The sequence below is a fragment of the Glycine soja genome, chromosome 18 (genome assembly GCF_004193775.1).
Source record: "Glycine soja cultivar W05 chromosome 18, ASM419377v2, whole genome shotgun sequence".
Taxonomy (NCBI): Eukaryota; Viridiplantae; Streptophyta; class Magnoliopsida; order Fabales; family Fabaceae; genus Glycine; species Glycine soja.
Genome location: NC_041019.1, coordinates 5,798,855 through 5,813,345, shown reverse-complemented (window position 1 = coordinate 5,813,345; position 14,491 = coordinate 5,798,855). Strand labels below are relative to the sequence as shown.

The 14,491-nt window shown below is 30.0% G+C and overlaps 1 protein-coding gene across 1 annotated transcript; it reads right to left on the bottom strand.

Moving 5' to 3' along the window:
• Nucleotides 1-841: 841 nt before the first annotated feature.
• Nucleotides 842-3,616, bottom strand: LOC114395728 (putative serine/threonine-protein kinase-like protein CCR3). Its single transcript, XM_028357568.1, has one exon. It carries the CDS (start codon nt 3,516-3,518, stop codon nt 1,080-1,082), a length of 2,439 nt encoding a protein of 812 aa, XP_028213369.1. The 5' UTR covers nt 3,519-3,616; the 3' UTR covers nt 842-1,079.
• Nucleotides 3,617-14,491: the final 10,875 nt, after the last annotated feature.

Below are 14,491 nucleotides of genomic sequence, written 5' to 3'. Positions count from 1 at the left end.
CGTGGTTTTGATCTCAAATTTGGCAGGATTTGACTTACCTTGACACTAATTAATTCTGCATGCCCCATACCCCCAAGGCCAGCAATTAAATTAAGCAAAAATTGATGAGGCAAGCATTCGTTAAATGAAATTTATTCAAAATTGTTACCCAATCTGAATGGCTAATACTTTTGGGCGGTTTAAGAAGAAAAAAATAAGCTTGCCTTACTCAATAAGGCCAACAAGTGAATTGACACCAACGGGTATGTTCATTCTTAAAAAAAAAAAAAAAAAACACCTACAGGTATGTTTGGATTTTATGTGAAAGGATCCAAACGTATCTTTGAATAAAATTAATTTGGAATCAGGTTTGGTTACTTCCCAAATGTATGTTTAAGAGCAAGGATATGTTTAAATTTCTCATGAGAGAATTCAAAAGTACGTCCGAGTAAAGTCAATTTGAGATCATGTTTGATTACCTCTCAAAAGTATGCTTGAGAATAAAATTTTACTTTAAAATTCAGTTTCAAAGAAGCAAGAATTGAAATATTGCAAACTCACTTTGTAAATTTTAATCCGAACATGAACTAAATTTTTGCCTGCAAACTTAATTTTGGAGAAGCAAAACTTGGAATACTTTTACAAACTTATTTTATAAACTTGAGTTTGCAAACTTTAATCCAAAAACATGTTGACCTCATTATTTCTTACAGAACACTCAGGACTATTCAGTCATCTTCGCATTATAGCAAAATCATGTAATCAATTGCTAACTATTAAACAAAATTTCATATTGTGGCTGTGCTATTTCATTGTAGTTTTTGATATAGCAGGAAATTACAAATAAATGCAATGATCAATAGTCATGAAATCTAAAAAACCTTGGGAGGTAGTAAAAAACTTGTTGAGGATCAAAATGGACCATCGATCCTTTTGCTTTTATTTTCTCTTCTCAATATCTCAGATGAGAAATTCTTATGTTTTCACCTAAAGTCCATACATGTACAACCCAAAGAATAATCTTAGAAAAGAAGAAGAAATTGAAGTGAAGAAAAAAAAAATAAAAGAATTTCATGAATGAATTTGAGGATGAGATTTTTTTATTCAAGAGGGGCAGAGAATGAAGCTATGGAGAGGCTAGTAGGGGTTCCCTCAATGAAAGCCAATGCCCTCTCCAAGTTAGCAACTATGCCAGTCATTTCAGGCCTCTCTTTTCCCTCCAAGTTCACACAATGCATAGCAGTGTAAGCCATGATCTCAAGGGACTCAACCTCATTCACTTCAGGTTGACCAACTCTATAATCCAACACACTCCAAAGCTCTCCTGATGCTATCTTTGGCCCTGTGTATTCCACCACCCCCATAGGGCCTGACCCATCTTCAGGTTTGAACACTGCTCTTTTTCCTGTGAGAAGCTCCAACATTACCACTCCTAAACCATACACATCACTCTTTGTGGTCAGCACATTCAACACATAGTACTCAGGGTCTATGTATCCAACAGTGCCAACTGCTTTGGAGGACATCAATTCTTGCTCAGTCTCTGGCCAAATTTTTGATAATCCAAAGTCAGAAACTCTAGCATTCCAGTTTGAATCCAAGAGTATATTGGAGGACTTGATGTCCCTGTGGATAATGGGTGGCACCGCATAGTTGTGAATGTACTCAATTCCCCTAGCAGCATCCAATGCAATCTTGATCCTCATCTTCCAAGAATTCAAAATGTTGCTACTTCTGTCAACATTGTTCTTGTCATGCAAATGGTCATAAAGTGAACCATTACTCATGTACTCATAGACCAAGAGCCTCTCATCATTCTCCTCACAGAACCCAATTAGCCTCACCAAGTGCTTGTGGTGAAGCCGTGACAGCATGGCCAATTCAGAATCAAAAGCAATCTCTTTTTCCTGAAATTTCTTCTTCATGGCACTGGTATCTCCTCTTTTAATTGCTACTTCACGACCATCTCTTAGCATGCCTTTGTAAACACAGCCAAAGCTACCAGCACCTATTTTGTTAAACAGCGAGTAGTTGTCAGTGGCCGTTGCAAGTTCAGACAATGAGAAACTCTCGGTTCTGTCGACATGCTTCGATGATGAACCACTCCTATGCCTCCCAAATCTTCTTGATGCCTGACTTTTGCTAGAAAAAGTTCTGAATGTTGTCCCATTAGAACCAACATTAGGCATGGGGATTATATCCACATATGCATCACTCTCTGAGCTTGTAGGTTTCACAGAATTATTACCTCCTACTTCTTTTCTACTCAACAAAAACCTCCTTGCACAAATCCAAATGAAATAAAGAATAGTGCATAACCCCACAAAAACACCAACTGATCCAACAATAAAAAAAATCAAAAACTCCCTCAAGCTTCTTCCTCCACGTGAAGAATGTTCTTGTTTTGGAACAACTTGTGTTGTTGATGGTGGAAGCAATGGAACTGCTAGTGGAACCTCAGTTTGACAAGAGTAACAAATACTCCCAGAGCCATGACAAAGAGCACCAGAATCAGGATATGTACCACAAGAGCCGCTACAAGCACCCTCAACACATGGACCTGGAAGAATCACACCCAATGGAAGCTCACTAGGCACATGAAAAAACCTGCCTTTACCCCAACACACCACTGACAAATTCCTAGTTGTCAACCCACACACATAATCCAAACCAGCAACAAGTGACTCAAAAGAAACACCTTTCACCACATCGCTTTCAAAACCACCACCCCAACACACAACAACACCATTCCTAGTCCTAATTCCACACGTGAAATCTTCTCCCAAAGCAAGACCTGAAAACTCCAAAGAAGAACTCAAAACACCATCATTATTTCCTAGTTGACCAGAAGCATTGTTCCCTCTACAAACCAAAGCCCCATGAAGAGTCAAACCACACACATGAGACACCCCAGCAACCAAACTTGACATAGTGAAATTCTCAAACTTTCTTTGAATCTCATCGCTAATACTTTTTGTATTTGCACCCTCATCACCATCACCCCAACACACGACTCTTCCACTCTCTTTTATCACCCCACATGAAAAACCACAACCACATGTGATGCTATTGCTACGAAACCTTAACCCCTCCGAAGGGGAACTGAACTGGACCCCACCGCTTCCTCTCCAGCACCGCACAACACCGGATTGCACCTCTCTGGCGCACACCTGAGAGTCGCCAACTGCCACGTCAGCCAACTGCACCACGTCGCTGTGGAAGAGTCTCTTGGAGCGGAAGTAGGCGTTTGGGGCGGCGGTGTCCCAGCAGTGGAGGCTGCGGCCGCCGGAGCGGAGGCCGCAGAAGAAGCTCCGGCCGCCGGAGATGGCGTCGAAGGAAACGTTGGGGAGGGTGAGGGGGACGACGCGCCTGCCGCTGCGGGAACACTGGATGCGGTGCTGGGGCTCCCCGGCGACGATGCCGCACACGGTGGCGGTGCCGTAGGTGACGGCAGTGGTGGCGGCGGAGCCCAGGCCGTGGACGGCGGTTATGGTGAGAATGACAAAGAGGGAGAGAGAGAGAGTGAAGGGTGGTGTCATTGGGAAGGTGAAGGCTTCTTCTTCTTCATTGAGAGGGAAAATTTGTTACGAGTTTGAAGAAGAAGAAGAAAGTGCCACTTGCGAGAGAAAAGAACCCAAGAGAGAAAGTCTCGTTAAGAAAATAAATGCAAATGGGAAATCATAATATTTTATAATTTTGTTTAAAAAGTAATTAATATTACAATTTAAGATCTTTTCTTTCTATCTTTTATGATTAAGTGGGGTATTAGAATGAGATTTTAAAAGATTATTTTAACCTAAAACTCTTATACATTTTAAAAGATTATATAAAATGTTGTACTTAAAATTTTAATGAATTATTAATCACATTCATTGTTTAGGTAGAAAGTAATTAGATAAAAAAATAAGTGATGGGTCAATAATTTAAAAGGTAATTTTGTAAAATAATTAAATTTTTAACAAATTTAATAAAATTAATAAAATTTTATTAACTATTATCAGATATTATGATTATGTGATAATTTTTAATATTATTATGAACTCCATTTAAAAAATACAAAATAAAAGTTATAAATAAAAGTGTAGTATTTAATGTCATTAATGTACATACTTTTTATTAAAAAAATATTTGTTTTTTTTATCTATGAAAATGTAATGGGTTTATTTTCAATTATCTCCGTTCAACATAATATTAGTACAATGTAGTATTTGATCCTGAATTATTTCCTTAAGAAGTAAGTCATTATCATGTAATAAGTTTGTTTACAATTGGTATATATTTTTAGTTTTCATAAATAGATGATTTTACTTTTAATTACTGAAAAATAAATCATCTTATGTTAGTCTATGATTTTAGATTTTTATCATTAAATTGTTGTTCAAATTTTAGACTTTAATTATTTTTAACGTTTTATATTAAAATTTCCTATTTTGTCTTATTATTAATTAGTTTCTTATTTTTATTAAAATTAGTTTCAATTTTTTATTACATCCCTTATCTCTCTTATTTAAGAAAAGAATTAATAGTATTAATATCTTACTGCAAAATTTTAAAATGGCATACATTCAAACAAAATTTTCTTTCAATGAATATAGTAGTTATAATTATTTGCACACATTCCTTTAAGCTATATTTTTCATTAAATTTAATTATGATTACTTTTTAAAATAATTGCGTACATTTTTTTAATAATTTTGAGTTTTTTTCAAGTTTTTAAATTTACCTAAATTAACAAAATACTCCACAATGCACGGGATATTCATTCAGTAGTTATGAATTTTCTAGGTGTTTATGGCGATGATTGACTGCGTTACAGTTGTGGACCGTGTGGTCCCTCAAAATGGAAAATTCATTGCTATCGTAATGGTAATTAATGGTAGAGTTACTCGCAATGGTCCTTTTGAAAATGGAAACCCCAAATTAAGAAATTGGATTATTTCATTGGAATTGCAAAGTTAATTGGGAAACAAGACTACACTTGAAATTAGTAGTAATTTCAAAGATGGCATGCTCCATGCCTTGACAGAAGTTAATTTCCTTAAATGAGTTAAGTGAATATACTCCCTCCCTGGGTCTCATTATTATTATGTTTATCTTAAAATAATTATTAGGTTTGTCTAAAAATAAGTGTCACATTTAAAAAATTATTCCTATAAGTTATATTCAATTTTTCAATAATGTGATATTCATTATTCTTTTTTATCAATACTTCTAAGAACATCTTTAATATGTTGATATTAACAATTCAATTTATGTCACATCAATCTTAAGTAATTTAATTAATTTTTTATCTCTTAAGTATTTTTATTAACAAGTTTTTTAATTTATAAACATTCTATTTCTCTTTCTTATATTTAATATAAAATTAAGCAATTGATGAACAATAATTATTTATATAAACAACTCTCATATCATATAAGTAACTCAAAAATCACATGTAACACATTAAAATAATATTTTTTTTGTTAAACAATCCATTAAACAATTCTCATTTTAGATATTTTAATAAATACTACTTTAATTTTTAATTTAATGTTAATATTATTCATTTTTATTTATTTAATAAGATTAATTTTGTATAATTATCACCTTCTTTTATCTATTTATTAGTTTTTCTTTGTCATTGTAAAACAAATGACACTTATTTTAGGATGAGAAGACTATCATTTTAGTTTTTTAATACTACATTAATTATTATTTTTTACTTATATTCTTTATAATATTAATGATGGATAACAAATTTTATAAATAAATTACTAATAATATAAAATTAATTAATTATATAAAATCATACTCTCTTTTTATTTATTTATTGTTTTTTAGTCTTGTGCAGTAATAAAATCATTTTATAATAGAGGGAGTAGATAATTTTATGATGTGTGTAAAATAGATGTTTGATTTTTATTGGCGTGGTACAATAAAAACTTTTCTAATAAGGTGGATACGAATATACTTCCACTATTTATTATTTTTACCAATACTCATTAATATTTTAAATATTAGTATTTATTATAATCTTATTCTCCCATTAATTAAAATAAAAATTAATTATGTCTTAGAATATAATTAATATGAATTCAAATTTTTTGTTACAATTCTTTTACATCACAAATATCCTTATAGAAGACTATTTTATTTGAATTTGAATTAAAAACAACTACGATAAAGTGGAATCAATTCTCCTAGTTGGAATTTTTTTCCATACACAATTTAAATTTAAGACTTTAAGAAAAAGTAAACATGTATAAAAAAAATTGGAGGAAACTATTAAGCATATATCATTAAAACTAATTGTTCGTTGTTTTTTTTTCTTTGCAAATTTTCAGTACATACGCCAATTATAGAAATACTGTCACGTGATTAAATTTCATTTATTGATATAATTTTGGAATTTTTTATAGTTAAGAATAATAAATATCTAACCATTTGGTATTGTATCTATCTAATATGGGAGGCTGCTTTTATAATTATTTTTGAACCAAAACTAAAGATTCTTTGGGCTCCATAGTTTGTTCCTTCAATTCTCTATTTCTTTTCATGGTAAGGTTTGGGGAAAGAAAGATAAAAGAAAAAATCACTAAAATAACTTGATCGTTTAATGACTTGGATTTGAATTGAGAATAATCCTTCATTTAGTAGTCACAGTACTAACTAGGGTGATCAACAATTAGGTTGGAAGGACTTTTAATAAAAATTAAAAATGAACTGATTGATTTTAATCAATCCGATTTAGGTTGAGAAAATTTTCTTTCAACAATATTAAGTTGGCTAAGTTATATCTGATCAATAATGCTGTCCTTTTAAATTCAAAAACTTTAAAGAATAACTAAAGTAACATTATTAATTGTATATTAAACTATTTTAAAAAATCAATATTCAAAATGATAATTGAATTAGTTCACATTAAATATAAGTTGGTTTGATTACCCAAATCAATCTACAGTATATTTTTTAAAAAAATTATCAAATTAATCAGTTCATCGAGTCAAACTTAATCCATCGTCACCTTTTATTGCAGGTACATCTTGTGACACCATAGTGTACACTGTACACACTACTGATGCCATCTTTCTTTAGCTATTGGAACATTCTATGCCATTTGAAATTTGACAATTATATATATTTTAAATATTATTTGTTTTAAGAAATAGTACTATATAAGGTGTAACATCATAGAAATACCTGCTCTTCTTAAAACAATATTTGGAAGATGAAACCAATCATATAACGTTGACATAAATCACATTTGAGTTAGTTGTTTCGGTGACATGTGAACCTCTTCATATATTTAATTTGAAAGTTTAGAATCTCTTGACTTTATGCATATACTATATTTGTAATTTGGTTTGGCAGGTTAAAGAATTAACTGTGCTTTACCTAGCCTCTGAAAGAAAACAGCGCATAATTAAAATTGAGTTGTCATCAAACTTGTTGAAATATAAATTAATTAATTTCTTGCACCTTCCTTCATTCAATTAACAAATGATTCGTTTTGTAGCACTTTTGTTTAATAGTGTACTATAAAACAAACAAATATATATGTAGGGATCCGGAGAGGGAAAAGGAAAACAATAGAAAAATAAAGGTTGATGATTAGGGCTTTGTCTCCACATACACTTGAGTCGGGATCCAAGTTGTATCTGAGCTAGTTAGGTGAAGTACAGTTTGGTTTGTTTAATTTAGATTGGTATGTAGCATTAATTATTTCGAGTTAAATTATCAAGTTGACTATATATATATATAATCTCTTTCTGATTGAAAAAGATTAACAATAGTATCAAAGTGAGAGGTCACACCCTATACCTATAGCTATTTACATATGTTAAACTAACCTTTCTCTAGTTGGCTTTGTTATGTTCTCAAGTAAACTACTTCACATAGCTTTCTGTTTTAAATTATACGAATGTTCATTCGGTTTATATAATAGGGGCTGCAACTGTGTTCAAATGGCCCTAACAGGTTTTAAAACCAGATTAGCATTTAAATTAACTTTGGTCAAAGGATATCATTTATGGTCTAAATACTATTAAGAGTTTCATATTGATATGTGATTCTAATTTACATTATCAATCAATCAAAAATTATATATTAAATATGATTTTTAAATTAATTATTATAAAAATTGACTATTTTACCACATATAATAATTCATAAGATAATCATATAAAAAACTTTTGTACTATTAATATATATTCTCATTAAATTTTAGTAACTGTTCTATCCTTCTAAACTGTGGAGCTATAGAAATCGGAAGGCGAAAGCAGGGTTGCTAATATAGTTCAATTTTAAGGTGCAGAAGCCATATATATCACTTTAGAAGATCCAGCATTTCAAAGGAGAATGTTATATCTTTTCCTCCCTGATGTTATCCATAGAGTTTTTCTTCCTGAATTCTTGTTCTTCTAGAAAAGATGAATTTTCTTTGGTGTTTTGAAATTTTTCATTTCATGTTAGTCTTATATATATTTTTATATATATAAATCAAGGTCTACAACCTCCCTTTAGCGCAAGTAATTTCAACTAGGTTGACACTCCCAAGACACTAAAGATGCACAACTGCAAATCAAGAAATATTATTAGAAGATGAAGAAAAGATAAATACTAAAGACCATGGGAAGCATATATAAACCAAATCCATCATCAGGAAAACTATATGGATCTATAGTTTGGTAGGTCTATTCTATTCCTGTTTAATTCTGGTGCAATGAAAAGAGGAGCATAATTCCACCAACAAAAAGTAAAGGAGAGAGCAATGGAGGTAATTAAGTTTTCCAACACAAAAATTGCACTCTCTAAAGATATAACCAACAACAAAATTCATGTTTTTTTGTTATGTCTATACAGTTATATCATCTATTTTAAGAGACTAAAGAACCAAAAAATGATTTTTAAAGGCCTGAATCACCAAGAGTGAATTACACTCAAGCCATCATAAGTCTTGTATTTTTAAAAGGCCTATACTATACATCAGTTAGTCTTATATTAAATTCATAACTGTATTGTGTCTAATTATTTTTAAAATTTATTGTATCTTAATATCGTATCATATTTGTGTCCAGTGTGTTAGATCTATGCTTCCCAGTGTTATCCTTACAATTTTTCTTCCGTACTTGTTCCTCTCCACAAGCACCATCTCTAGCTTTAGACTACGTATATTTCTATGAGACAAAATAATGGGTGGAATCTAATAATGGTCATAAATCTTCTTAAGGAAGAAAGGAGAATATAAAATAAATTTTCGTTGATACATCCCTTTTACCAGCTAAGGAGATTGACAAACGTCCTTTAATAAAGAAAAGCTTGGAAGGTGATGCAAGTATATGCAACAGTTGGAGCTTGAATTTATTGTACAACAATTAGATGTAGAAACATAAATGATTCGCCTAAAAAATAATATGATGCATGATGGTGAAGCTGAAGAGGATGCAAGCCACCATTGAGTAATATAAATATATATATATATATATCACATACCAATCCTTCGGTGTCTAATTTATTCATGTCAATTATAAATGCAAAAACGACCCAATTTGATAATTTATCAAGAGCATAGGGGGTACGCCATCTCACCATTAAAGTTGCAATAGACGAAGATCTAATTACTCAACAGGCACCATTTGAAAATGTTACATATATACTTGCATCTAATCCTCTTACGTTCATTTTGTGTTGGATTTGTCTCGAAATTCGTATGACAGCAATTTGGATAGAGAACCAAACATGTACTTGGATTGTTCATTTAAAAGTTTATTTTAATTAGCCATTTAATTAGCTTATCAAAGAACCCTATAATTAAATGCCTAAACGACCCAATATGATAATTTATCAAGAGCATAGGGGTATGCCATTTCAGTTTCATCATTAAAGTTGCAATAGACGAAGAATAACCTTATAAGATTCTACTTCAAAAGAAAGAAAGAAAGAAACATGGAAAAAGCGTTGGGCGGCTAACACTAACAGAGTAGCTATATGGAAAATGTTTGAGTCAAATAGGCCAAATTGTTCTTGTCTACTCTCAGGTGCCAAGTGTTTATTCTCTTCTTGTTCTATGTGAATTTTACCTTGGAGTATCAAACAGATTTATGTTGCTCAAAATATTGTTAGTGTGTATCTATATCCAATATCGTTGGCTCTCAACCGTGTGTAGCATTAAATAATTTTCTTGTTTGACCCTATGTTAATTTGCTTCTTAATAAATGAATTTCATTAGCTAAAGAAAAAAAAAAAAAAAAACTCGACGTGATCACAACCAATTAACTACGCATTCTGAATTGACTTTTTTTGCTTATTGGGACTGAGTATAAGGAGGCTTGCTTCTCATTTGGAAATTCTAAAAGAGGGAACAGCTAATTAACGAAAGACAAAATGAACTTGCTTCTAGTTTAATCACAACCAAACAACCCCTTAGAAATTTACAGATTAGAAGTTTAGCATTTTTAAGAACTCATTAACAAGTAAGAAATTGCATTTCAAAAACAATTAAGGAGTAAGAAATCACGTTTAGAATGCAAAGATTATACATATTAGCTTATCAATAAATATAAAAAATTGTGTTTGAAACGTGGAATCAAACACAAGATTCGTTCAAAGATGTTGTTGTGTTGTATCATTTCTGCTTGTTTCTATAGATTGTAATGACTAATGAGATAAAGGTAAACAAGCCCAAGTTTCAGGGGGCAAATGCCAGGAGTGTATTGTGTATGCAAGGTTATTCTCCTATTCAAATAATAAAGACAATTGTTTTCATTTGGACAAAAGTGTAAATGAACGTCATAAGTTGTCTCCCTTAATTACTCATTTATCCTTTTTTAATATTACCATTAATTAAAAAAATTATATTCAAATAATTATAAAAAAAAATGAAAAATTACATTCAAAAAGTGGAAAACCACAAATAATAAAAGTTAAAGAATAAAATATGTTCCTTATTCCTCAAAATATTTTGAATTATTAATTTTAATTTTTATAAAAAAAATGAATAAATTTTTAATCCCTACATTTTAACAGAAAAATATATTCTTATGGATGTAAGAGCGCTCCCACATACATTTACCCATCCTTTTTTCTGCTCATATCAGTTTTCCTTTTTTATTTCTTTACTAACGTTGGGTTATTGCTTCAAAAAACAACGTTGGGTAAATGAAGCCCAAATCGTTTAATTTACTTATTTCTTTGGTGAATATTGGGCTTATTGAGTCACTCTTCAAAACAAAAGCCTCCCACATCTTCAATATAGCAATGCACATATTGATGCTATTTTTATTATGTAAATTTGATATACTCTTCATCTCTTCGATCCCAAATTTCAGTTCTTCTTCCTTCTACCCCCAAATTTCAATTAACCTGTTTATAACGAAGGAGTAAAGATTCTAAAATAACAAAAAAATGTAATTATATGCTCACTCTGAAATATTTAATGCAGTTACAGAAATTTATGTAAAGTGGTCAAGAAGAAGCTGTGAATGGGGCTTGGCTCCAACCAGTCTTCTCTAGGCCACCCCTTGTGGCCCAATTAATAAAAATGCTTTTACATGTATAATCATTTAAAAGAATGACCATTTTATTTAACATTATTAAATAATAATAACATAATATTAAGTTAAAAGAATTTTTTTTAATTTTTACATTTTTTCTTTTTTTATCACAACTAATTTTTATTAAAGGGTATTTAGATCATTCTATAAATATATATTTTCTTTTCTCTTTCTTTGTACAACACATATATTAGTACAATAGAAACACATAAAAAATTTATAAATCAAAATACATTTATTGCTTGTCATAATCAGTTAGGTCATTTTGAATTTATTATGATAAAAAAATAATTAAAAATTTATGTGAATACTTATTAAAGAGTTAGAAGATTCTTCAATTAAATAATTTTTCATGTTCTGCTTGTTTCCAAGGAAAGTTAGTAATTTGACCATCACGCGTGAATAAAGAAGTGGAGGGATTGTCTTTCCTATAGTTTCGTATCATTTACATTTACAGAGTGTGATATTTTGTTAATATTTGTTATTTCTTTGTTTTCATTTATTCATACAATCAAAAAACTCAAAATATAATCATGAGTATGTGAATTAACTATGATATGATATTGTTTTAATTTAATCAATCATTTTAAGTTCAATTTTCAGATATGTCATTACATTTAATATTTTGAATGAAAAGTTTTATCACCTATAATATTCTTATCTAGGGATGGTTGAAGCTTAGTTTGGTTCAATTATTTATCAAAAAGTCATTTGAACTAAATTTAAAATAAAATTCAAATCAAACAAAATTAATATTTTACCATTTGGTTCAGTTTGATTTTTTACAGTTTTTACTAAAATATTATTTCATTAAAAATTATATACTTTTTTTCATCTTTTAAATTAAATTACATTAAAAAATTACTAATAATAGTTTATTAAACTTATTAATATGTTAAACTTTTTACAATAAAAGTCTATCAAATTTTCATTCATTTTAAACCAAACATGTCTTTAAAAAATCATCTAAAAAAGAAAATGACATACATTGTATAAGTTTCATATATATAGTACTACAAAATACTATGAAACTTAAGTGATATACACATAAAATGCATAACACTAAAATAATATAAATGTTGTGACTTGATTCGGTTTGGTTGATTTCAAAAACAAAAATTGCAAATTGAACCAAACCGATCGATTTGAGAAAAAAAATCATCCAAACAAATTCAAAAAGAATCGATTTGGTTCAATTTTTAGGTTTTTTTCACTATTTTTTATTTTTATTTTAGATCGATTTGGATTTGAACACCCTTAATCTTACCTGATTTGAGCAAGATTGTCTAATGTACCAGATAAATGTGGTCAAGACAAAAATTAAAAAATAATTTGTGAAAATTAACATTAATTTATCATCGAAGTTAAAAAAAATCAGATGATCAAATTGAGGATGTGGAAACTCCAAAAGATTTCTTGGATATAATTAATTTTTCAGTTCTAAAAGAAATTTAAGTATTTCAAATTAAAATAGAGAGATCTCAATAATTATATTGTGAATAGAATATGGTGATTACAAAGTAAATTTGAAAGTTACTACCCTAATCAATAAATTTCTTGAGATCCCTCCACTACTTTATTCCCTTCTTTTGTTTCTTTGTTTATTATACTCCATTTTTATACTTATTTTTATGATATCAGCACACGCCTTGAAGTACTTAATATTTTAAAGTGGAGAAACACGCAGGCACGTATTTGATTGAAAATGATAAATAATCAAATGAATAAATTATTGAACTTTGAAAAACAATATTGTAATATTTTTCGAAATGATCCATTAAAGAAGGAAAGGAATTTGCATGTGCAAGGCAAACCTTGTTGGTGTTAAGTCTATCACTACAATATACACTGTTTGCAGTGGGGGATGTCTATAGAAAACATTTGCAATATCAAATTAAGGCTCATCTAGTCATCATGCATTAATATAACTTGATTAAGTAGATAACTAAGTATATAGATTAGTCAATCTATAAATAGACCAATACCTTGGTAACTCAAGCGAGATTAAAAAGTGCTTTAACATAAAAGTGTATAGTCATAGCTTGGTCATTGACCACATATATATAGATAGATACGTGTCGATAAACAAATGGCTGACTTATTTTTCTTACATGTTATTATATCTGTTTTCTACTTGTTCTCACTTTCACATTAAGAAAGGAGACACACAACAAACAAAAAACCCTATCTTATCACCAAAATTTTCCATAGTGCTGTAATGGCATATAGACTAAAGACTAACTATCTGTTTATCCTTTAGTGGATGGACTTTAATTAGAAGCATAACAGTCTGTTTTGGTGATGATTAAGCTTTTTCTTTAAAAGTAAACTTTCTATAATAGTGAGGAAACAAATCACTGGACAGATGATATGCAAGAGACAAGATGCACGACCAATTAGAATAAGCCTTGGATCTCTTGAAAGGCTTCAATCACCACCAACTTTCTTAACATAAGATGTCAATTTATTTGTATACAATGATGCAATCAACCAAGTTTATTTATAATTTAATAAGAGGTTAAAAAACAGATAATATTCCGATATAGCTTTTTTTTAAGGATATCTATTCCAATATAGCTTAATACAATACAATAAAAATTAAAAGAGAGTAAAATCATTTACTTAATAAAGAACAGTATACACGAAAAAACTAAATAAATTTGTAATTTTTATAAATATAATTTTCTTTAGTATTTAGTCCCTTGTTTTATAAAATTATTCATTTTAATCACCACGTGAAAGGAATTTTATTAGGCTATAACGTGGCTAATGGTCATCATTGTCATTCGACATAAATCAGTTGACATGTGTTGCCACAAATTCTTGTTTACCCACAACCTTAATTTCCTCATGCTTAATTCATCCAATGAAATTCTCATTACCACTTATCTTGCACTCTTCCTTTGGCCTACTCTTCCGTATAGCATGATCACCCTTTAACTTGTTCCTTTCCAACAAGAGTTTTCGATCATGCAACA